At 32.5% G+C, this 26122-nt stretch overlaps 1 protein-coding gene across 2 annotated transcripts in view; it reads right to left on the bottom strand.

Annotated features, from left to right (window-relative positions):
* The window catches only part of LOC143250794 (pleckstrin homology domain-containing family M member 2-like), a 76167-nt gene extending 50872 nt beyond the window's left edge, over positions 1–25295 (bottom strand). For both annotated transcript variants that reach the window (XM_076501806.1, XM_076501797.1), the window contains exons 1-4: positions 25028–25295; positions 18250–18353; positions 9339–9573; positions 2981–3043 (exon numbers count right to left, since the gene is read on the bottom strand). In XM_076501806.1, the coding sequence (XP_076357921.1) occupies positions 2981–3043; positions 9339–9573; positions 18250–18353; positions 25028–25150 (525 nt within the window). In that variant the 5' untranslated portion in view covers positions 25151–25295. The remainder of the gene's footprint in view (positions 1–2980; positions 3044–9338; positions 9574–18249; positions 18354–25027) is intronic.
* Positions 25296–26122: the final 827 nt, after the last annotated feature.

The following is a 26122-nucleotide window of genomic DNA, read 5'->3' as shown; positions in this document are numbered from 1 at the left end:
CTTAAATGTTAATATGTATTATCCTGTTTACATGTATAAATCATGTATGTCATGTCTCTAAATATTTTTAATTGTCAAATCTCATGTTATCTACAAGTCACAATGCTTTTTTTTTTAAACTATTTCACACAAGATAAAATATCTTGGACTGGGATGAAATTGCGGCATTTCAGTTATGAACACCTGCATACACAATCTACATATCACACTGCTAATGGCTTCCCTATATTAAAAAAGGTATTTCTGTATTTGTATTAAGCATTATGATTTAAATACTCAAAGCTAGAGAAGTATTAGAAGGCAACAGCCCTAACAATTGGTTGATCATGGACAAATTAAGAAGAATGAAGAAAAAAACATCTGCAATTTGTTGTTTTTTTTATCTTATTATTATCTCTAATGAGCAACTGCTTGGAAAAACTGCATTGCAGAGGCTAGATAGTGCAAGCCTCACCAGGTGCTAATTGCCTTGGCAACCAATAAAATTAGTTGAAAATATGACCTCACTATCCCATTTCCTGAGACAGAATGCAAAACCAGCACAGCACCAGAAAGAGAAACAACATTGTTAATCACAGTCTCATCAACCTTCTGTTCTTATAATTTTGTCACATAAATTACTGAAGTGAATGTATCTCAGGTATATTAATACTTGACAATAAGAATCTATAAAACTTCTGTCTGAAATATGTTCTAGAAATTCCTTTCTAGTGTTTTCTAAGATTCACTAGCAAAACTGCAATTTAATAACAACAATTTTGAGCCCTAAAACATAAAATTACCACTGGTTAACTACAAACTACTTTAAATGTTCATTAAGATGCCATAAACCATCAACTTAGCATTGGTGAAACCCAAACTATTTTAAAAATTAATAAAGAAGACCTAACTATAAACTTAAAACTTGTGAAACCCACCTAGGTCAAAGTTAATCAAAAATGTTAACTTAGATTGAAAAATTAATATTATTAAGCAGCTGGAAAACATTTTGTTATGTTGTAATTCCAATATTACAAAATACTGACAAAAGTAACATATGTTCACTTAAATAAACAATATACAACCCCAATAATATATTATCACTGTAGTAGATGTTATACACAACTAAACATTTTCCCATGACAGAAAGCTGCAAAAATTATTTGTATAATATATTGAAAAATAATGCAGAAAATTGAGGTTGGTTTTCTCTGTAAAGAATCCCATAGCTCAAAATATTGTACAAATGAAATAACTTTTTGAGTTTCAAATGTTTTAACCACAAAAATTTCCATTAATAAGCAACAAAATAAGTGTTTTTTCAGTCTAATTATTTTAAATTTGACATTGAAAGTTTTGTCCTGAAGAGCTTAAAATCTACATAAAATATTAAACACCATGATGATCAGCCACATGTACAGTCTAGTTAAATATTGATCAGCCACATGTACAGTCTAGTTAAATATAAAACTATAACTGTAACTAGGGGTTATTAGCCATATATTGAACATGTGTGTTTTCTGTGAAAGTCTATTAAACTTTGAGCAATGATAATCACATTGCAGATGACACAGGCATACAGATCTAACAGATTGAAAATACACACATTTTCATATATATATAAATATAGTAACTTTAGAAAATATTGCTGTATACTTTAGCTATCACTGAGAATTACAAATAAATAAATTTAAAAAACTATTTATTCCTACATATCTGGATCAAGACCTCATTCCATTTCAGAACACTGTAGCATACAAATGCATACAACAGATGAATGTCTAAATGGCTTGGTCATGAGGTACTTTTCATAGGTACAACTGAATAATGAGCAATCACATACAAGTTCAAAAGTTAAATCAGTTTCTCTGCTACATCCTTCAAGTTAGAATAAAATGAAAAGTCTGAAAAGTGTTTGTAGTTGCCATAATTTTTCCTTTCTATAGCCAGAAGAGCAAAAGTATATATATATTCCTTTACTTTTTTTCTCAGATCTATGGAAACATGTATACCTAATTTGCCTAGGCTAATTAAAGCTCTTGAGATATCATTAGGATATATAACCAAAATACCCTACTGAAAAAACAATGCATTGTAATCTTCATATGTTAGAATGTAAAAGAATAATACTTAATTAGGTAAACTTATTATAAGATTGATTTTTTGTTTTGCTCCAAATACATAGCTTGCTCTGATCAGAAGTTAAAACTTCATAAGTAATAACAAAACTTACTTAAAACAATTATAATAAACATCCCTGGAAAATGTTTATAAATGTTGAGTATTTCTCTACTTTTATTGAGCTGTACTATTTTAATAGTTTTGTTCTGATATAAAAATGTTTAAAATAATTCTATAAAATACACTAAGCTGTTTCTATATTTGGAATTTTCTGACTGATTCCTTATCTAACTTACATTTGAATGTAACGTCTTAAGTAACAAGGCTTTTAGTTTGGCCTCTGCTTACCAAAGAACAAATAAATTGGAAATTAGAATTTTTTAATCTTATACATGTTGAAACTAGTCCAAATGTATACGTTTACAAAGTTTTTTATCACATGAAAATATCTATATATGAAAACAACTAACTCGATCTCAATAAATTTTAGTGTTTTCAGTGAATTCAACAATATTGGAGTTAAAGCTAAGAAAAAATAAAACTGCTTTCAACTATTAGCATAGTCTAAATACTTTCATACTTTAAAACTTAGTGATTTATTGTATAAAACATATACTTCTGAGCAAAAGCTTTAAAATGTTAACAAATTTAGTATTGATATCTCAAAACTGGGAAATGCAATAAAACATAAGGAGTAATGTCGGTGCTAAGATTTACTTCAACAAATAATGCTAAATTTGTACAACAACTCATGCTGTGAACACAAAGATAAAAGTTAACACAAATCTCAGGTATAATGATTTGAAAACATCAAATTAAATGACAAAGAATTTGTTACAGGATAACTAAAAGTTTGAATTTTATGTGGAAAAACAATTACCAGTTGAAGTTGAAAAGGAACAAACTCAAGGCCGGCTACTATAGTAATCAACAGCTGGGTTCTCTGTGGAAAGAAAATTCAAAGGATGTGAAGGTTTAAAAAATATATAATTAACAATGAGTATAAATACAGTTGTAAGTCCTTAACCTAATTTCAAAGTTATCTCCTGTTAATTTCTTGCAATTAGATATAACTTTAGTAAAATTTCATGGTCACTTCTAAATCAGGTATATCACAATTGACATATAATCTTTCCTATGTAAAGCAAACACCAACATAGAAATAAAAACTCATCCAAAATGTTATACATTATTGTAATGAAAAAAAAGGCAAGATCATAGATTCGTTTTTATAATGTGATTCTAAATATATTTTTTTATACAATCACATTGGAATTAAACTCAGTCTTACTAAATTCAGTGCAAAAAATAAAAATAACTTTATATCCAGGTTTATCTCAAAACTTTACTTCCAACCAGGAAAAATAATTGATTCATTTTCATGCAAATGATTTTCTAACCTGAAGGTGTTTTTTTTTCTTCAAGTACTTGACACAAATATTATTGTTTGAAGTATATACTAACTAGAAAATCAATATTAAATTACACGATAAACATTTACTTTCTTTGAATGGCTCATGACAAAGATAAGTTTTTGGATGACCTTGATAAACAGTTGACCTTAATGTTCAGTTTTTCATGTTAGTCTTTAATACAGGTAGACAATCCCAAATCCAGAGACCATAACACCAGAATGTTCCAGAAACTGCCTATTCTGGTGAACTAACTTGAAGAAATTCCTTATACCTGAACTTTTTCTGATTACTAATGTACACCTTTGACTTGAAATTATTTAAAACTGCACCAAAAATTACTGTACAAATAAGAAATAAAAATTAAATAAGTAAAAGATTCCTTTAAGCATAAAAGACAAGGAAACAGTCATGTGGCTTGTGGAAGTGCATTTTTCTAAGTATTGCAAAGAAGGTGGAATTACCAAGGAAATTAGAGAAATAAGCCTCAGTGAAGAGTATGGAGTCAGTAACTTCACAACTTCCAACTTAACTGAAATTTTAGGCTGACAATCAAGTGCCAAAATTTGTGGAAAAATTTTGTATCAACTTAAGAACACTGAACTGGACAAAGTATTGTTTGGATGAATAAAACTTCACTTAAGTGAGAAGGCTCATTTCATGGTGGTGTGATTATGGCACAAACCATGGTATTACATGATGAATTAGTCCTAACAACTCCACATGACTATTTCTCAGGCTGATTCACAAAATCCAAGAAATATCATTGCTTATGACAATTGAAAGTGTGTGGTGAAAAATAATAAGTCTATCATTAATCCCATGAGACCTATTTGGATAAATTCTCTAAAATAAATTCTGGTGAAGATTTATTACTAATGCAGGTGTTTAATGCTGATAAAACATTTTATATTGTTGAAATGTAACTAGGAAGATGCAAGTTACAGCAGGAAGACAGTAAGTACTCTAAGGACTTGTAGGTTTAAACGAAATGCTTATAGTTTTCAGGTGTTCTAATGCAGTTGGAGCACACAAGTTAAAATTATTAGTTACTGGTAGAAGCCAGAATCTTTGGACTTTTAAGGGGGTCAGGATTTTTCCAGTGTCGTACAAGGCCAATAAACATACACAGATTACAACTGAAATATGTAAGGGATGTGTTTGAGAATTATTCTGTCTAACATCAAGGCATGCTGTTGGTCAGTTGGATTTCCTGAAAATTGTAAAATTTTCTTAAATTTGAACAAAAGTTCTGATGCAGAACTCCTTGTAAAAGATACTGCTTACAGCTTCTATATTTCTCCCAATTGCACTTCATTTATCCAACTGATGGATTAAGGAATCCTAAATGCTTATGTGCTGCTGCAAGGAAAAATTCATGTGTGAAATGCTTACAACAGTAGCCAGGGATTCATGTATTCTAGAGGGACATCATCAAGAGTGCTATTTGGTGCACTGATAAAGCATGGGACAAGGTTCTCAAGAAGCATTTTACAAGGCTAAAAGGTATGTCAAGTGTTTACCAAAATATTACATACTACATATGAAAAATAAATTTTGCATGACCTGTTGGAATATGTTAAATATTGTCATATACAGAAGCCAGGATATTACACAGAGAGCATGTCAAAGAATGCATGCACATAGATGATGGTGTTTCAGTTGTGAATCCATTCACAGACAGTGAAATATTTCAAATGGTGATGAATCCAGGGAAACAAAGGAAGCAAATTAGAAAGACTAGCTGGGGTACCCGTACCTTAGATGGAAGTTATATAAATCCATGATTAATGAAAGATTATTTTAGGACATGGAAAGTTGTTTCCTTAACATATAATTAAAAAACCAAAACAAATTGCCCACAAAAACAGGAAAACACAAAATGTGAAACCATATTTGTGCATGTATCTCCTCACAGACGCAACAAATCTTTATGCCAAATTTGGTGAAGATCCATCAAGAGAGGCAAATTAGTGGTTAAAAAAAACCCCACAAAAACCTCAAAATGCAAAATTAAAAATCTGTGCGTATTTTCCCATGAACCTAATGATCCTCCATACCAATTTTGGCAAAAATTCATCCAAACTCTGCAAAGTACTTACATGGACATATAACAGAAAGCACTCTTATATTTACATAGACGGTACCAGTGGATTAGATCCACGTGTTATTTATTAATGATGTTGTATCTGCACCTTGAAAATGGAGAAAAATAGTTCTCCATGATGAGAAGTGGAGACAAGACAGGAAAATCGTGACCCCTATTGCAAATATACATGCCCACAAGATAAACATTTTGCAAAGTTGAGGGTTATGGTATGATAAAGATAATGCTTTGGAAAAAAAAAAGGGGGAAAAAGGAAAAAAATTTCTATCAATAAGTGTATCTGCCTTAATGAGGAACTTATCAGGTCTGGGGCAAAGGAGTTTTATTAGTGAACTACATATTATTAATTTCTAGCAAAAAAACTATAGAATATCAAACAAGCAAAACTGTCAGACACATTCAAGAAAGTTACTGAGTGTACTGAAAATCCTGTAAAGCCTACACCTTTAACTTTTACAAATGTTGCTTCACCCAACCCCTGTCAATTACAGAAGGTTTATCCTACAGGCCTTGTTTTGTAAGGGGAAAAGCAATGATAATTTGGAATGCAAATAACATCTCTTACATATTCAATACTTTATTTATATCATTTGTGCATGCCAAGCCAAACAACTCAAAAATTGGAAACTCCTGAAATATGGTATGGCTCAGGTTGCAAGCATTCTGGATTTAGGACTGGATACCTGTAATATCAATTTTTATAACAGTTTTATCATTATTTAAATATACAAAATTTATAGTACATAATTTTACATACTTGAACAGTATTTTAATTTTGACTGAGTTTAAACACCATTTAAATTAAATTTATTTTTACATTTGCCTCACAAAATGTTGAGTTGTAGCTAAAGAGCTTTCTTAGGTTTCAATAGTTGTACTGAAGTATAACCACTTTTCCCTAACTTACACAACATACATTTTTTAAAGTAAGACAAAACAAACTATTACAAAACAATCCACAAATGTACGTGCAATGAAATGATTATAATATATATATAATTTTACATTAGCAAATGAAAGGTTCAGTTTTAGAAGGTTGAAAATTTTTTTATTAAAGAAACCAGTGATCTGCCACTTGAAATTATTCCAATCTGCTCACCATCCACTTAATTACAACAAAGTAACATTCTTGGCTAAAATACAATAAGAAAAATTCTAGTTGATAAAATTTCACATATACATAATTCATCACAAAATTATACTAAATAATTTCACTATTTCAATTTATTACTGTCCAAGTTACAATCGAATTCATAGGTGATTCTTTGACCCACCCCATGTAAAAAATTTCTGCTTTCATGGTGTATTAGCAAGCCCTTTAAATAACAAATTTTTCAAAATAGCAGATCTGACAATACCTTTCATCAAAGTTTTCCATCACAACTTTACAAAAAATTGTTAGATCACTGTGAAATAAATGTTATTTTATTCTACTAACATTGCTATTGGGTACAAGTTGATGGAAAGATGTTAATACATCCAAAATGATGTTGTGTTGCCCTTTTAAGATGATATATTATGAATTTTATACAATTTAGCAGCAAAACATGCCTTCTGACTGTTTGGTACATTATATCTCAATTCAAAATATCACAGACTGGGAAATCTTAAATAATTGCTTAATACATTAAGTAAAACAACTGCCTTTTCTAAGTTATGGTTCATATATTCCAATAACACTGAATAGAACAGGAAATCTCAATTTCTTTTACTATCACTTAATTAACAAAGTTTATTAATCTTCTAGAAAACAATTTAAAAGACAAATTACAAGCCTAATTCCTCTTCATTACCTTAACTACAGTCAGTAATGTTTATAACAGTGGCTAGATTCTGCTTCACAAACTTCTGTACCTCTCAGTCTCAGTGCACTTTAACTGTAGGTTATAATATTTTGATATCTTGCAGTAATAATGGTCAAACAAATGATGTTATACTGGGTTGCAGACTGCAGCATCAAAACTGACTCCAATTCTTCTGCATTCACTTTTCAGCAATGGTCTTCAGACGAAATAATAATTGGCTTGATATTCCAGAATGTTTCCAAGCAGCAGTATTATTTTGCTTACCTTAAATGCTAAATGAGTACATCCTGTCATAAAATGGTAATGTCAAGTCATTTGCTAAATTCCTGTAGAAAATCTTAAATCTGAGAATGTTGTAAACATCACAGTTGTGTTCCATCTGGTTGGTGCAAGTCTTGTACATAAAAGCCTTACAACTGTTAACATAACCATCTACAATTTCAAATACATCTTTTGTCTTTGCGGATCAGGAAATCTTACTGCATTAGAGAAGAATTCCAGTATTTTCTTTCCCTTTAAATGAAGTAGAGTTACTATACCATGTGACAGCATAAGTAGGTAACTGTTTAAGTATATTCCACAGCATATTTGCAAATTTATAAACTAGATAAGTACACTTTCAGACTGCACAGTCATATCTTGGAAGGGCAAAATAACAACATTTTGGATGTATTAACACCATTCCATCAACAAGAATATTATATGACATCTCTCAATGCAGCAATATTAACAAAATAAAATAATATATATATATTCCATTGTGATATCATAGTTTGTTGTCAAGTTATGGTTTTGCTTTATTCAATATTCTGAAAAATCTGTTGTTACGGGAAGTAGCCATCCTTAAAGTTTAGTAGCACAACTTTCCAAGATTCTCTACAGGAATTTTTAAAATTGCATAAATCAAAAATGACTGATATTAACCCCTTTTAAAGTTCATCCCTTACAACTATTAAGACTATTAATGTAATTTGTATTTTCATTGGAAAATCACATTTCATGTTATATACATAACAAAAATCTCATTTACTTACTGAAATTTTACAATGGAAATAGGAATAATGAAAACACAGTAGATGGATCTTAAAGCTTAAGAAACATCCTGAAAAATGATGTTCAATTTTATGACTACAGTTATTTATGCTGTTTTTTGTTGTTTGTTTTTTTATATATACCACAATAAAAAACACTAATACTACCAGTTCTAAATGTTAAGAGTTTGGTTAGACATACAACACGATTATTTAAATTAATGTATTAATTTTTTTTGAGATACACAGGTCACTTTCTGAAAGAAAATTTACATTTGAGAAATGAATTTTGCATGCTATTAATGTAATAAGGGCATGAGTGAGAAACTATTTTACAGTAACTGTAACAGTTTTATATTTTTAAGCTGGTCATAAACCAAAACTAGTAAAACATTTGAAAAATAACAGTAAGACATTTACATTTTTGAAATACAAAAATAATTAAATGTTTTTTGCCACAACAAACATTCATTCATTTATTTTTCTGTGCCGATGAACAAAGCATCCAACTTAATTAAAATGAGTAACACATAGGGTAGTGTGTAAACATTCTTCAGATTTTTCACTCAAGAATTTAAAAGCATTTGCTCTTAAGCTCTTATAAGCAGCCACAGTTTACATGTGAATGATTAAATTTCTTCTGCTCTTATATGGTTCCCACCTTATATATATAATATTTGTTTATAGTATCTCTCCTCTGCAAATCATTAAGCATCACAACATTAAATATTTCACAAAGACTTAACACTAGTTTTGTTTTGTTTTTTAATTAAAAACTTTCCAATATTTTTTTAACTTTACCTGATGTTTATTCAAATGTCTTTACTAGACAATTCAATCAAGTTGTTAAATCACTTTGCAAACAACCTTTCTTATACACTACCTGTTCATCTCTAAGTAATGCTGGTTGCATATAATATTTGCGAACTATTTTCGGGTTCTGAAGAAATGACCTAATGTAACCTTCCAATGTACTTTCATTTAAAGCATGGAAAAGCCAAGCACGACCCCTTCCGAGACTTGTGGTCACTAGTTCCAGTGTTTTTAGATATTCTCGGGTGTCTTGATGACAAAATTCTTGGACAAAAGACCAATACCCCCACTGTAATTGTTTCAAGCTGAAATGTTTCCAAATTAGTAAAATCAATACATCAACAGTTTATTTCAAAACAATAAGTACCAACGTTTTTAAATGTTCAAAGATAAAAAATATTTTAACATATACACATGCATATATTAGTTAATGGCAGCACTCATGCTTATATGATATGGATTTCAGATCATGGAGCAGAAAAGAAAGACTACTTCTGACTTTAAACATATAAAACTGCCAAATGAACATGCTAGCGAAATCAGTACAAGAGAAATTTTGTACATTATATACAATTTAAAATACATATTGGCATAATTTTAATTTGCAAATTTATCATACTTCAATTTAATTTTGTCACAAAAGTTGTGGATATTTCAATTCACAGAAACAGTTCATGTCTGATGTGTATGATGAAGAAAATCATTATCAATCTATCAGTTTGCTTTAAACAGCTGTGATATAAGTATGTGTGTTTTACCTTTTCATCTCAAAACTCACATCTATAATTACTTGTAATATAAAACTGAGACACTATGTTTCATACATACTGTATAGAAAAGCATTATGGTTAACATTTTCCAAAACTAGCAAGAAGAAACCCTCAAGAGCCAAGGTACTTGAAATTCTTTACGGAAGGATTACAGTAAATTAATTTACGAAACCTTCTATTCCTTTTTATTAGCTATATTTTTGTACACTAACAATTCCAAGAGTGGGGTGCACGTATACCAATTCAATTTTACTATTCACCAGGATATCTACCAACCTACCTTTAAAATGAAATTCTTTTACACAGAATTAGACTAGATTTATAGGAACCTAGGAAATGGTCAAATACATCAATCAAAAGGGTTTGACATCCTTAGTCCAAAACTCTAATCAGATTTCAAATTGGTAAAGAGATGATGGAACTATGAGCTAAAAGCTTGTATTTGATAAAACAAACAAAAAATCTCAGAATTATTTTGTAAGATATAATGCCATGGCTAAAAATGTGCTTTCAATAGATACTCACCTCTTTTACATACAGCTTTTCTTGATTTAGTAATGTCCTCTATACACAAGCTTTGTTTTTCCTTAACACTAGCCTTGAGACTATTACCTAAAGTCATGTGTTGCTATGTGATATTACTACTTGGCTGCATTCTAATGAACATGCTAAAATCCTCTACCAATAAGAGTACAACAAACTTTCCTAGAGCTGGTGGGTCCCCCTGTACTAATTATTCAATCATTACTTCAAGTTCAGGCAAGAATACGATACAGAACAAATGGGGAAGAAATTTTGGAAGTGTGAGGGAAGGTATCTATCAGAAATTATATACTGAAAATGTTTTTCCAACAAGTACTTTCTTCTATTCACAAGATTAGCTATTCTTCTTTATTATTCTCTTTTATATGCAAACTGTTATCATGCATACCATAAGCCTTCTGCACCCCCCTCCCAGTGGAATCAAATGATTCCAACGTCTTTCTCATACAAATCATCATACATCACCTATACACCAAAAGGAGCATAGTACATTTGTATGACACATGTGACTCCTCTATGTGCCTCTACTGAACTATAACTTTAAAATTTGCTAGATGACAGAAGCACTGGAAGTGAGTGGGAAGTGTGAGAAGAGGGAAATACATTTTCTGTATAATAAAATGAACTTTTGTCACAGCACTTCCCTCCATTTGCAAGAATAGCTAGAATCCTACATTGATTAGGAGGAGGGACCAGTAGGAGGGAGGAATAGCCTTCTTCCCCAAAGCACCCAAAGGATACCCCTATAGATGAGAAAGTCAGATACAAAGATCTGGAGATGGGAACTGCACCATTTCTGAACCAGTTATGCTCTTTTCCTAGTTGAGAAACATGTAAAAATCAAACCCACAAATGAGAGGAGCAGATCCTAGTGGGAGACGAAGCAGCAGAAAAGTGATCCTAACCAGAGAAAGATATAGTAACTCAATCCTACAATAAGAAATTGGGTAAATGAGAATGCATTTCACAATATAGAGTTACAAGGAAGTGGTGAACCATATTTGGCAAGTCAACTACATCCTAAACCTCTTTGTCGGTTACTAACATTTGCATGAAAGTAGGATGAGAATCATACTGTCTTCACCTCAAACCTAAGAACCAGGAAATTTAGAACATCTTCAATTCCTGAAATACTTTTGAGTTATTAATCTGGGTATATGTCAGCTGGTACCAAAAGAAAGTCTATCATATGCAATCAATTCCTGCAAAACAGATCTGGACCATCTAAAGAGCAATAACGTCCACATAACAAAATAGAATGAGATACAGCCAAGGATAGAACCAGAGTAGTCCCATGTATCTCTACTGTTGCCCACAACACAGAAGAGAGATCAAGGGAGGAAGACAGACAACCCAAAACCAGTATGAGGAAATATGTTGATTGATTCACCCTAAAATAAAATCCAGCCCATGAGATACCAATATCCACACGAGGGTAGGAAGAGGAATCCCAATTAAAGGATAAACTGCATTCAGACATCTTGCTCCTCTGTATGTTTAATTACAAATTGGGGGATATTATATCTTCTACACAAGCAGAACATCACTGCCCTACTCTAAACTGAATGGTTATAGCCACCTTATGTAAGAATCCTCCAGCAGGATGCCTCCGTGGTCAACTACCCTAACAGCTTGGATTTTGTAAAGACTCCCATAATCCACTCGAAGAGGGATAGAATGTACTGGAGAACCCACAGGAACATCAAAAACCCAAGACAATGAAATGAGTGATCACAAAACCCTATTTTGAAAAGCAGACCATAGCAGTTTATTCATGAAAAGGATGGACAGCTATCACCCCTTCTGCTTTGTTCATGAAGTCCATGAGCAGTACAATTAAGTTTATAAAGCAAAAGTCATGAGATTATTCATCTACAAGAAATTTTGTGAAACATCCCATCTCAAGGTAAGCATGTGGAACCATGGAATGAAAGTGTAATTCAACATGGCATACAGTGTGCACCTAGAGATAAAGAATACCTAGTTAAGCACCACTTGTCACAGAATGGGATATAAGTAATGAAGGTATAAAGACTAGGCCCATGAAAGACAATAAATAATGAATAAGGACTTATCCAGAATCAGAGTCACACCAAAGATTGGAGTATAGCTACAGGTGAGAGGCAAAAACCCAAAGAAGCCAAAACCATGATATGATGTAAATAATGAAAAATGAATGTGTTAAGAGTGATTCACCTGCCCAATTGTAGAATTTCCTCCAGAAGTCAAAAAAGACAAGAAGTGAGATAAGAGATGTCAGATTTGATGAGAGGTAATGCAATACAAAGTATGCTGGGAAAGGGACAAGTCAATTAGATCAAATGATGAATGTAGTTGGAGAGATCCCTGGATAAAGAAGATTGTAAAGGGATAAAGAGATAGAAAAGAAAACCATGGAATGGAGCTGTGTAGGCAATATAACAACAAAGGTATGCACAGGACATAGAATTTTATCTGGATCGGGAAGGAGGTAAGGATGAATAATAGAAGTGAGAGAAATCTGTGAAAAGGAGGATTTTCCCTCACAGGCCACTGAGATTTTGGTGCAGTAGGAGCAATCCAGAGAAAAAGTAGAAGATAGGTATTGTAAGAAAGTGTGAGTGTAACGATGATGACAAACAAGTCAAATTGTCGATACCTACAGGCCAGAAGGAGAAGAAAATATGTCTTAAAATACAGATGCAACAAAGAACACAAGGATATAGGTTCAAACAGAGGTAAAGTAAGAAAATGGAGGACCACATTAATATCCCAATACAGAAGGACACATCAACAAATCCAGAAGAAACAGATTAAGATGGTAATGATGGGCAAGAGAAAAACTCTGTGGTAATGGGAAGGACACAAATTATGAGGTAAAATTGCCCAATAACCTGAATTTAGGAGGCCAAAGATCACTGGTCAAAAAAGCCAAATGAGAAAGTTTTAGACACCAGGAGCAGTAAATTCCCAATCCTGGACTATGAGCAAAAGACCTTCCGATTTCACTGATATACTTCCATGGAGGAAGGATGGATGACTGGGCCAAATGAGAAGCAACACAATGAGAAAAACTAGATTTCCTAATGAAGGATCAAACAAAAGCCAGGTGTGAAGATGGAGGACATGAAGGGCAGAATGTAAAACCAGTGATAAAGATTGATGAAAGAGGTCAGGTATTAAGGGAAGTGGTACTGGAGGAAATAACTACAAGTGGAATAACTGAGGAAACCAGGGTTGAACAGGTCAGTAGGAAGCAATAATGACACAACATGGAGTGGGAAAGCTATCCCATGAGGCAATCTGAAAGGAAGATAAACATATAGGAATTTGTATGCCCAAATCATTGTTGAATGCATCCATTGCCAGAAAATGAGAGGATGAAGGAACCACCTCTTGGGAAAACTCTGTCAGGGCAGGAAAGACAATCTGCCACAAGATTGAAAGCACCTGGGACATGGCATGCAATTGAATAAAAGTGTTGTACTTGGGAACAATATAAGAGATCCAATGTGCAAAAACAGAGGAATCTCAAACAGGTGTCATCTTCGCAATTGTTATAAGCTACCACTATGGAACTGTGAGACTGATTCATTAACATTGTAAAAAAGTGGTCCAAAATGAAAAAAAAAAAAAAGCTAAGAGCTCTTGGATGTTGATACGTGAAATTTGTTTTTCTAGAAACCAACAACACAAAGTCTCCTGGTGATCAACCCATGCACTACAGACCTGAAGGGATGTGTACATAAACAGATGTATGTTCAGATGAGAAGGAGGAAGCAGGAGACCTGATGATGTACAAGTCTTGTCCAACCACTAAAGGAGATCATTTACAATGGAAGGAAGAAGAGTGAAAATAGTATGCAAGGGATCCACAGCAAAGTTTCACTGATCATACAGAGTCATGTGTGTATGGCAAGGGGGGATTAATGGTGTCATAGAAGACCACATCTCCAAAAATGACAGTATATATGTGTGTGTGTGTGTTACTTATAGCAAAGCCATACTAGGCTATCTGCTGAGTCCACTGAGGGGAATCAAACCCCTGATTTAAACAATGTAAATCTGTAAACTTACCACTGTACTAGTAGGGGACCCAAAAGTGACAGAACCTTGCACACAGAAAGTGAAGGAGCAAATAGTGTGGTGAAATGATAATTCCATTGAATGAAGTATGAGAAAAGAAAGTTGAGTCAGACTGAGATGAGTATTGAAAGGGACACTCAAACAGATAAAGTACTGGGTAGGATGGAGAAAGAATTCTATTTGATCCACCAGTTTACCTGAGCAGCTTCAAGAACCAGCTGATGAGTATAAATGGCCAACTTGTTCAGAATGAGTCAGAAGTAGGCAGTCATTTACATCAAATTGAAAACACAGACCCAGGGTATAAAAATGAAGATTAAAAGCTTGTACCACCTGACAAAAAACAAAAGAAGCCAAATATAGCCTTAATAATTGGATGCAAAATCGGTATACCATCCATTAACAGAGGAACCAAAGGTAAGGATGAGACTGCTCCAAGATGGGAATATGTAGATAGCCATGAGAGACATCTGTCTCAATCATTCTGAGACCTGGAGAAAAAGCCCACCAAAGATTGAGGTAGAATTCCATGGTGAAGCGTGGGAGGTGAACAAAGTGACTGAGGCAAAAACAACTGATGACAAGCCTCCAGTCCCCAGTGAGTTTGGGAACAAACAGAAAGGAGTAAAATCCTGGTAAATGATATGGAACAGACTTGATAGCCTGTTGCACAAGGAGGTCCTGTACTGCCTCTGGTAGATGTTGGCAGTTACAGGATCCTAAGGAGAAGGTAAGGAAACAAGTGCCTGGGACAAGGAAGGTGGAGCAAGAAGTGGAATTCTAAATCTTTCTGACAAAACTTGAAGAACCCAAACATCTGAGATGAAAGGGAGCCACCACAAAACAAAGGCCACAAGGCAAGCTCTAACTAGGCCTAAACCCACAAGGTGGCAGCATATCTTGTCAAGAAAAACAATGAGCTGTGGCTCCACAAGGAAAAGGGGCAGGAAACTGGAATCAGCACCATACTTGGCTGTGACTGAGATAGATAGAAAACCAAATGGGAAATAGTAGATTGTTGCTGGCAAGTACCATCCAAGATTCCAAGGATATTGGGACTGTATCAAAAATAAGCCATCTTAAAAAGGGAGCTATACACAAATCCTGGAGATAAGAAGCAGATACACAGGTTCAAGATAAAAGAGTATTGTGATTTGAAAGGCCCCAACAACAAATAAACCATGTTTGTAAAGCTAGAGTCAAAGACAATAAACAAGTCAACAAGGAGAAAGAGAATGTCTCCAGAATATCCCTCTGGATTTCTACAAAGAGCCTCAAACAGGAGACGGACCATGGAAAAGTACCACAATAGGGTTTTGAGGGCAAAACAAAGGTGGTAAAACTTGGCATAAGGGGAACTAACAAAAGATTTGGGGGTTCCCCCAAACAGACAAAACCAAACCCAACAGCTGTTGGTTTAAATATAGAAAGTCAGCCCTATAAAAGGTGAGGGTTAACTGGTCTGAAACTCACGGGGCACACAAAGCATACTAACACCACAGCCCAACTGAGAGACAAATCGGTCAGCATGAACCCAAATTTCTGGGGATGGGGGAAACACCAAACAGTGTCAGGAAGTATGGTCTTGCAATAACAAATGACACAGGTGATAAGGTATGGAAGCAAGGAATAAAACCTTGCATACCTGAGAAATAAAGTTCAAACAACGTAAAAACGTTGATGGTCAAACAGAATCTTCCGGAAATTATGGGACAGTATGCAAAATCAGGAGGATGAAAATGCAATCAAAGTTCTCATCAATCTAACCAGGATCTATAGGCTTAGGAAGAAAGGAAGCAATGTCTGAAAAAAAAGGTTGACCCATATGACATTAATCTCCCTGCAAATAAACATAAACAAATCTCCCATTGGGTTTTCAGAACCTGAAGCTGGCTGATGGTGTTACACCCAAAGTAATGACATTAACTTTGGAATGCACATTGAATTAGTCAACAAAAGCATTTGAAATAAAGGAATGTGACCAGAATAAAGATAAGTAAATTGAAACGATGTCAAAAAAAAAAAAAAAGAGAATGTGAAATTAAATATAACCATTTTAAGAAAAATACACCCTAAAACACTGAACAAAAAGAAGAAAAAAAAAGATGCCCAAGTGCAAAATCTGCCAAACGAAAAGTGGTAGTTTGGTAGCAGAGTATAAAAGTTGTCATATGCCTTTTGTAAGAGATATATGTTCCCATTCATAGATACATGATGCATGATGATTTGTACAAGAGATGTGTCAGAATAATTTTATTCCAATTGGAGGAGAGCAGAAGGCTTGTGGTATGCACAATAAGAAGTTGGCAAATAGAGGACAGTAATAAATGAGAATACCTAATCTCATAAGGGGAGGGACGTATTGTATTTGAACTATATTTTCAATGTTGGAAAATGTTACCTTTCGATACAATACACAACCTCCACTAACATATAATTAGAATCCTATATTAATGTGAAGGAGAGGTTGGTGTAAGTTTTTCTACCTGGCTGAGCTTCCTTCAAGAAGTGTGTCCAAAGGGAAATAACAAAATGCAACAGCCTATACTATGGAACAGTACAGGGATTCTTCTGATGGTGATTGCACCTCATCTGTATAAGGGTATATTATTTTCCTATAACTGAAGTAAGTGTTATCAGGAGGATCAGAAAAACTAAGCACAGACTCAAAAACTGCAACAGGCTAATGAAAGTGCTAAATATTTAATGTAGCTATAGCAAGTAAGATTATAGATAGTGTGTCAATTCTAGTCTAAAAACCAGACAGCACCAAAAATTTGTCTTCTGAACCATGGTAGGAGGAAGGTCCCTACCATCAGTTATGAACTACCCAACAGACAGATCAAACGTGTGCTTATGGTATTAAACAGGATATGATGTGCATTTCCAAATGTAGGTATTGCACTACGTATTTTTCTAACACTAGTGATTACTAACTGCTCCACAGAAAGCTCTTTTTTTCAACTGAAAAAAAAAAAACCCTCAGAAAACAACGTGCTAGAACAGACTTGATTCACTTTCCCTACCATGTACAGAAGTAAACATGCTTTATTGACTCAGCTTTGATGAAATTATCCAGAATTTTGCTAGCAGAGAGTCTAGAAAAAAGCTATTTGAATTTTAGCATTCATCTAAGTTTTGTTTCATTTTGAAGGATAAATATTTATGTTACTGTTTAGTACAATTTATTTTAAATTACATATATATCGGGCACCATAATGTTTTCAGTGCTTGGGATCTATAAAGGTCTTAATCCAGCCGTGCCTACCATCTTCACGTCAAGCCAAGGATGGGAATGTGACATTTGAACTACAACTCAATGACAATTTATGTTGGCTGGTCCTGCATCAACCTAACATCCATCTGAGAATCTTGGTATGGTCTTAGAATGCCTGTTGAGATGGAGATAAAAGAAGCCACTGTAGGTGGGAACTGTAAAACTAATAGAAAAAAGTTTGCATATAGAGAGCAGTACTGTACCATAAAAAGTTGTATGTAAGAAGAGGTTATGAATCATAGTTACAAAGCCATAAAGGAGGTAAAGCTATATGTGCTTCATCGTAAATGCATTATACATAACAAAAACTGTAATTAGCATCTTACCCATGTAAAAAAAGTTTGTCCAACCTCTCACATAGGAAGTGCACTTCTTGTAACTGTCCATTCAACATAAAGTCAGGATTGGCTTTGCTGGCTAAATCATGAATCTGAAAAAGAAAACATACATGTACATACATATATTTTAAGAGAAACTTAATACAGATAAAGAGTTAAGTAAACAAAATCAAAAGGAAGAACTGCACTGAAAACAGCAAATCCAAACCTCTGACTAATCATATTAGTTTTTATAACCAAAAACAAGCAAAAAAATTAAAAAACACTGCAATAATAGAAAGAATCCCAGGGTGCAAGCTATAATATGTGGATATAAAATGTACTCTAGGTTTTAGAGGTTACTACAAAAGTAAACCCCATACTTCAGTGGGGATACATTATTATCAGTCTTAACATCCATTTGCCAGTATCACATGAAAAAATAAAATAAAGGAATAGCAATAGAAATAAGAGATATAGAAATTAGGAAAGTGAGATGTAGGTGCTCAAGCCCACAATGTCCTGCACCTATATCACCATTCACAGCTTGCAGACAGTTGAGAAAATGACTGATCTCCAAAGTAAAGAAGACAAAATTGAGAAATATCTTCTGTACCTTATTTTTTCTTATTTTTATTTCCCAAGTAAGTTTTTCAGACTCATGAAGCTTATTAGCACAAAATATAGAAAATAAAACAAAAAGGAAGGGGTTTCTATGGCAGGTTTAACAAATTTATTGATATTTTTTGGTTAAGTAAGTTATAAGTTTTAAATTTTTGAAATCAAAATGTTAAATCTTAAACACTATAAAAATTCAAATAATAAACTAAATTTTTCAGGACAAGTTATTGACGAATATTGAAAATAAAGTAATTTAATTAACTTTTGAATGTGACACTGTAAAAGATCATGATATACATGCACACTTTGATCCAGTTGTATTAAAAGAGCCAAGAGGAAAAAATAAATACAGTATGCTTACTCAAAATATAATTACAATTGGCTTTCAATTTCAAAACATTTTTTTTATATTTAATATGCTGTAAAATAGTGAAAATACTTAGAAAGATTAGTTAAAAATGAATCAATGAGAAATGAAAAACATTTGTGTGATGACAAGAACATTAAATAAAAATATATAGTTACAGTAAAAGAGTTTAAAAATACCATCTTTGTTAGACTGAAGATAAACCTAGGAATAATTTTTCTCTAGCTCCAAAGAAACTGAATGAATTATCATTTCCTTACCAGTAAAATAAATATATATGAAAGTTGAGTAATTGCACCATGTTTATTTTCCCCACATTAAGACCTTAATAAATCCTTTCTTAGCTTCTTTTATGTATTTAATAAAACACAATAAAGTACTTCATCTTACGAGTGTATATCATCTTCTCCTAAGCCTAGAATTTTTAAAATCAGAAATAACTCTGAGCTATTTAGCAAGTTTAACTGAAGCACCAAACATCTTTGAACATTATGAAAGTGTACCATATGTAAAGTAGCTTTCCAATAATTATCTTTTATAATTTCCAACAGATTGTGAAAGTTGTTTATTTGCCAGAACTTAAATGTTCCCACACATTTCTAACAAGACTTTGCAGAATACAAAAGAAAGATCTAAAATAATATATTAATAAATTATATTATAAGATCACCATTATTAAAAAAAAAACCCTCAAATTACATCTGTGCTTATAGATTAAATGAGTGAGAAAACAGTCACCCACAATCTAAAGAAATTTTTCCTTGCAGTGTGATGAAGTTAATTACTATAAAATTAATCAGAAAAATAGCTGTAAATATCATAACTGGCTTCAACAGTCTAATCTGGAAACTCATAAAATACACTAAGTTATTGTACCTTTCACTTTCAGGAATTTCAATACATTTTCTATATTCCAGACAACCTCAGACACTATTTTACTATTAAGCTTTTAGCCAACTTCTTTAAAACATAATAATAATCCCACATATTTTACCTTTTCACATTTCTAAAAAAAAACCTTAAAACCTTTCAATGTTCTACCTTCATAACATTCATTTCATCAAAACTTGGTAATATCAATACCAACCATACTAACAACATACAATACCTTCATATTGAATTACTTATTGAAAGAAGCCTGTATTGGTACAACATTAATCTGTTTTCTTAAGAAAACTAAATAGTCTAAATATTGTTTAACACTTTCCCATACAAACTGCTTCACAACTTGTTTACAATTGAATGAAGACCATTATTATGGAAACACAAACATAGATCTTTTCTTCTTTTAAACCTGAGTTCTAAATGTAACCAATTTACCTACAAATACACACATATTCCCATAATTTACTTATTCTATTCTTTCACCCCTTCTCAAAATGTTTGCCTAAACCTAGCAGGGTAAACTCTTGACAGACTTTTTTCACCAATTCTATCCTTGAATCTCCGAGTTATTTTTACCTGGTTAATAGTTCCTCATGTCTGATAACTCAGAATAGAAAAAAAGCATTCTTTTTACAACATCCTGAACTACATAACAATCAAATAAACTTTTCACAATACTGAAACAGAATATCCTGTCCACAATTAATTCCTTCTATTTTTTAAATGACTTCTTTGACAAAGAGTTTGCACTGTTTTTTTTTCATAATTGTTGCTTGTTTTCAAAGGGTCCATATCAAATAGTCTTATTTGTTTCATATTTTCATCAAACTGACACAGGATTTATTACAAATAAAGAAAAAAAGGCAAAATGAATCAACCATGTTCATCTCATGTTTCATTCACAAGTCTTATGATAATTTAAAAAAAGATTGGAAACAGCTGCATAGATACTAAACATGTTTGTTTTTTTGACTTGGCCTTCTACAAATATATAAAATTAAAAACCAGGAAATAACTTGTTCCAAAATTCTGCATAGCAGCAATTGCTAAAAACACTTTGCACAGCAATCAGAAAGATTTACATAGCATTGTATCTGTCTTAGATATGAACAACACAGAAAAAATACTGCATTAAATTGCTTGAATAAAATTATTTTCTTTAAAAAAAAATTTTAATACTATATTCAGTATCTGAAGTGCTTCTGTATGAAATGTTTTCTCACTAAGCCTACTCATGTAATTACTTTTCTATCCAAGTATATATCTTTCAAAAAAAGAATAAATTACTATTAGAAAATTTAAATATGCCATTATTTAGGCCTAATTCCTTAAAAAAACATATATTTTACCAACAATATTATTATCAAACTGAACATTACTTATATATTATTATGTAGTAATTTTGCTTTCACTCAACATTTTTAGAATTACCCTTATAAATTGTATAAATAGAATCATATATATTATAGATAATTATAAATACTTGATATCACTGTAATAAAAACTACATCACAATTACTGCCATCCAATGACAGATTGAATTGCAAGTAGAGCCAATATGGATCACAAAGTGTGATGTAATACTGAACAATTTATTCAATGAAATTCAATATATATATATATAAAGAATGATAACAAAACCCTAGAGTCAATGACAAAGAAAAAAGCAGCTTAATTAAAATGATAAAACTATATCTAATTCCTAACTAAAAGTAAATTTTAATCATCACCCAAGAGTATTATATTAAACTATAATTCAAAATAATATATTCAAAAATGAACTGACAGGAAAACAGTTATCTAGGAAAGTAAAATTAATCCCTTATCAGTGCTTCAGCACCTAAAAAACAAGATTACTTTATATTCACAAATTAAATCTAATTACATGCATTCCATTAAAAAATGACTAAAAACTAAAAAATATATTCTATCATGTTGATTTTGATTCCATTCTCTAATACAGCTCCATGTTATATGATAAACTATTGGTAACAAAGTAGTTATTTACAGGTAATTGCATTGACTTGTTTCTCTACTCATAGTCTAATTTATTTTCAAACATTACAAACTAAGGTGAATTTTACTATCTTCCTCCTAGAACAGTGGTTCTTAACCTTGTTGGAGGTACTAAACCCCGGAAGTTTCATACTTGAATTCACTGAACCCTTCGTAATTGGAAAAATAAAATAAGATTTTTTTCAAATTCAAAACATAAGTAGATATTTTATTAGTGCACAAAATGAACCATGCATCAGTTGCACACAATATCATTGTGTTCAAAGAACAAAACCAAAAAAACATGAATTTCACACAAAAACAAAAACATAACTCAATGAATATTTACTGCAAATCAATGTGACTTTTGCTATTGCCTTTCAGAGACAAGTTCAGAAATGCACGGCTTCACCTTTTGCAAGTGCCATTCTCATATCATTTTTGCAACAAAGTCTATTCCTTTTCTTCATTTTTATGTCTACCATCCTCGAAAAGGATTGCTCACAAAGATACATTGTAACAAACGGTATGAGTATCTCAAGGGCTTTCTTAGCAATAAGAGGGTACGCTACAATTTCGTGACACCAAAACGTCGAGAGCGTTGTTGTTTTGAAAAGTTGCTATTGAACCTGGCTCTGCTGAAGTTCAATGATTTCGTTGAGATATTCTTCATTGACATCTGTTGTCGCAACACTAAACGTGAATGGCTGTCTCACCCATGCTGGATATGAGTCTCTGATGGGGAAGTATCCATCGAGAGACTTTGCGAGCTCATCTAAGTGCATGGTAATTGCTTGCTTCAGTTCCCTGGGTACAGAAATGTCTCTGATTTCAGACACATCTTCGATGCTGTGAGGATCAGTTTGTTGATGGGTACAAAGCCAAGAACAGGCAAAGTAGCCTTTTCATTGAACCTGGCTCTCTTTACCTTGAATTCAGCAAGTGTTGTGTTCTTGTATTTCCCATTTCCATGCAGCTTTACGGAGTGTTCTCTTAGTTTTACTGGTGCTAGACTAGAATTACTCAACTTGGCATTACAAATAATGCATTGAAGACGCTGACTACCATCATGTTCCGTTATACACGTGAATCCATATTGTGGTATTTGTCTGACCACTTTGTTTTTGCTCGATATAGTTAGTATGAAGGGATTGAAAGATTAGGAAAAAAATCACAAATGACGCACAATTACTATAGTCACAAGTCGACTGCTAAGTGCACAAAGTTCCCTGCAGCACAGATATTAAGGCCAAGTGATGTGACGTGATCAGCCGCAGCCAATGATGGCCAAGTGGAGCACGATGTCACGAATCATATGAGTGGGATGAACGGAATGGACACACACGCAGTGTGTATGTCTTGACCTCTGCCAAACCCCTGGGGGTTGATTGTACACAGGTTAAGAACCACAACCCTAGAAGATGGTTCCAAATGTGAGAAACACTGTTTATAAATACGTAAGTATATACATGAAGTCTGCTACATTATTTAAGCTGTATAAGCATTTGCTCTCATAAACATTACTGAACTCAAAGTAAAACTGTTTGTCACTTGTCTGTCGTATATACCAGTTAAAATTTTAAGCATCACATTCACATCTTCTTAGAAATATTTATTTACAGAATTAGGTCTGTGAAAGGAAATAAAAGTAGACAAAACAAAATAACTATTCATAAGTACTAATATATGCTTATCATATTCACAAAGAAAACACTGTAGTAACCACAGATAACACTAAAATTAAAAAAATGAAAATGAAGTAACAAGTGTTGTAAGTATTAAATGACTTGATATGTTTCTATATTAAAAAATAGAAAGAACAGAAGGAATGAAAAAGGTATTCAATGTATTTATTTACATAGTTTGATTCATAAAATTCAGTAAATGAAGGTAAAACAAAAAAGTTGGTGATGACAAATACGATAACTACATTAGTGGTAATGCACACATTATCACTTGCATATAACATAAGAGCTGGCAGTCACACATTTGGTATGTAAAAGCTTATACTGATACTTGAATAGCTGTTTCCATGTGAAATTAAATGATAAATTTGATCAGCATTTAACATTAACTGAAAAATAAACAGAAATGTTTACTACAAATAAGCCACAGGTTCCTATGTCCAAAACATTTACTGTCACACATTGTAAATTACAAAAGAGAAAATTTATAATGCACTATTTAGCTTGTGAATCTTAAGAGATAATTAAATAATAAGGTACATATATCTGTAGAGAAGAACTCTTGCATTCTTATATATATATTTGTGTTACTTTTACTTCAATATCCCACTAATAAATACTTCTCATACTGCATCATTCAACATAAAATAATTTTTTGACATAAGCAATTTTATTTTAAGCATGAAACCCCAGACTTGTTTTATTATTCAAATTTCAATAGTGAATGTTCACAATGTTTTGGCTATGTGCAACATCGCTATCAGCATTCCAAACCTGACTTTTGTTGAATTTAAAAAGTGAACAAATTGCTGATGCTAATAAGTGCTAGACATCATATACACATTTCATTGTTTTTCTGAGCAAATTGAATACTCTTTATGAACTTCATATAAACACTTAACAATTAATAGTTACCCAAATTAAAAATGTCTGTGACTTATTAATTTTTTTTTTTACGTACTAGTTTTAGAAATAACCTTTTTCAGTACTTTAGTAGCTCCTTGCATAAAGCTTTTGAACAGACAAATTTTGAAATACACTGTCTGGACAATTATGAATATTTTTATGCAGTTAACAATCATTTATCTTTTGCCAGTATTCTTAAAGTCAGATACTAAAAAGCAATGCTGTTATTAACACCTTATTTCACAACCTTAACGGTTTCAAAACAAAAACGATCAAACAACTAATTACTAAATTATATGTTTAAACTGAAAGACTAGAAAAGCATTACCTCTCTAACAGCAAGTTGAATACTTCTTAAGATCCTGTCTTTACTTTCATCGCTAGCCTCTAAAGTTGCAACTGTTTCTATAACTGGTACACTTCCAATTGGTGAAACCATCACGGTAGACATACTATAATAACAGGAATGAATTTCAAAAAAAATTAAAAACTAATTCAAAACATGGACCTCCACACACAAATTCCTATAACTTTGAATAGAAATAAAACTTAAACAATACATCGCCATTTGTCACCTGTACTACTACTAAGCTATCACCTAGTGTACAAAAACTAAAATAAATAATTTATGTTTTGATATGTTTGGAAAGTTTTGAAAACAGATCAGCATAAAAATATACAAATAAACAATAACGGGCTACATATTTGTTTGTTTGTTTTGTTATGCACAAAGCTATACAAAAGGTTATCTGTGCTCTGCTCATTACGAGTATCGAAACCCGGTTTCTAGCAGTTTAAGTCAGTGGACATGCCACTCTGCCACTGGGGAGGAAAGGCAACTGGCTATATTTCAAAGGTATGTAAGACTGATTTTTTTTATTAATTATTATAATTGAAAAACTGTTTCGCAAGAGATTTTAAGAAAACAGATTATAGCTTTTCAAAATGACCTACGGCCCAGCATGGCCAGGTGATTAAGGCACTCGACTCGTAATCTGAGGGTCGCGGGTTCGAATCCGTGTCACACCAAACATGCTCGTCTTTTTAGCTGTGGGGGTTTTATAATGTGACGGTCAACCTCACTATTCTTTGGTAAAAGAGTAGCTCAAGAGTTGGCGGTGGGTGGTTATGACTAGCTGCCTTTCCTCTAGTCTTACACTGCTAAATAAGGGACGGCTAACGCAGTTAGCTCTCGTGTAGCTTTGCAAGAAATTCCAAACCAATATTACTTACGATTTTAATTAACATTCATCAGAAGTAAAATGTTACCTGTTTTGTTAAGAACGTACAATAAATTAAATTAGGAAAGCAAAGGTACACAAAAATGTGTTCAGATGAATTTTTTGTTTGTAATTAAGTATATACAATATACAATAAATTAAATTAAGAAAGCAAATGTACACAAAAATATATAAAGATATAT

The sequence above is a fragment of the Tachypleus tridentatus genome, chromosome 1, assembly GCF_004210375.1.
Source record: "Tachypleus tridentatus isolate NWPU-2018 chromosome 1, ASM421037v1, whole genome shotgun sequence".
NCBI lineage: Eukaryota > Metazoa > Arthropoda > Merostomata > Xiphosura > Limulidae > Tachypleus > Tachypleus tridentatus.
Note: the sequence above shows the minus strand (reverse complement) of the source record. Positions and strands in the feature narration are given on the sequence as shown.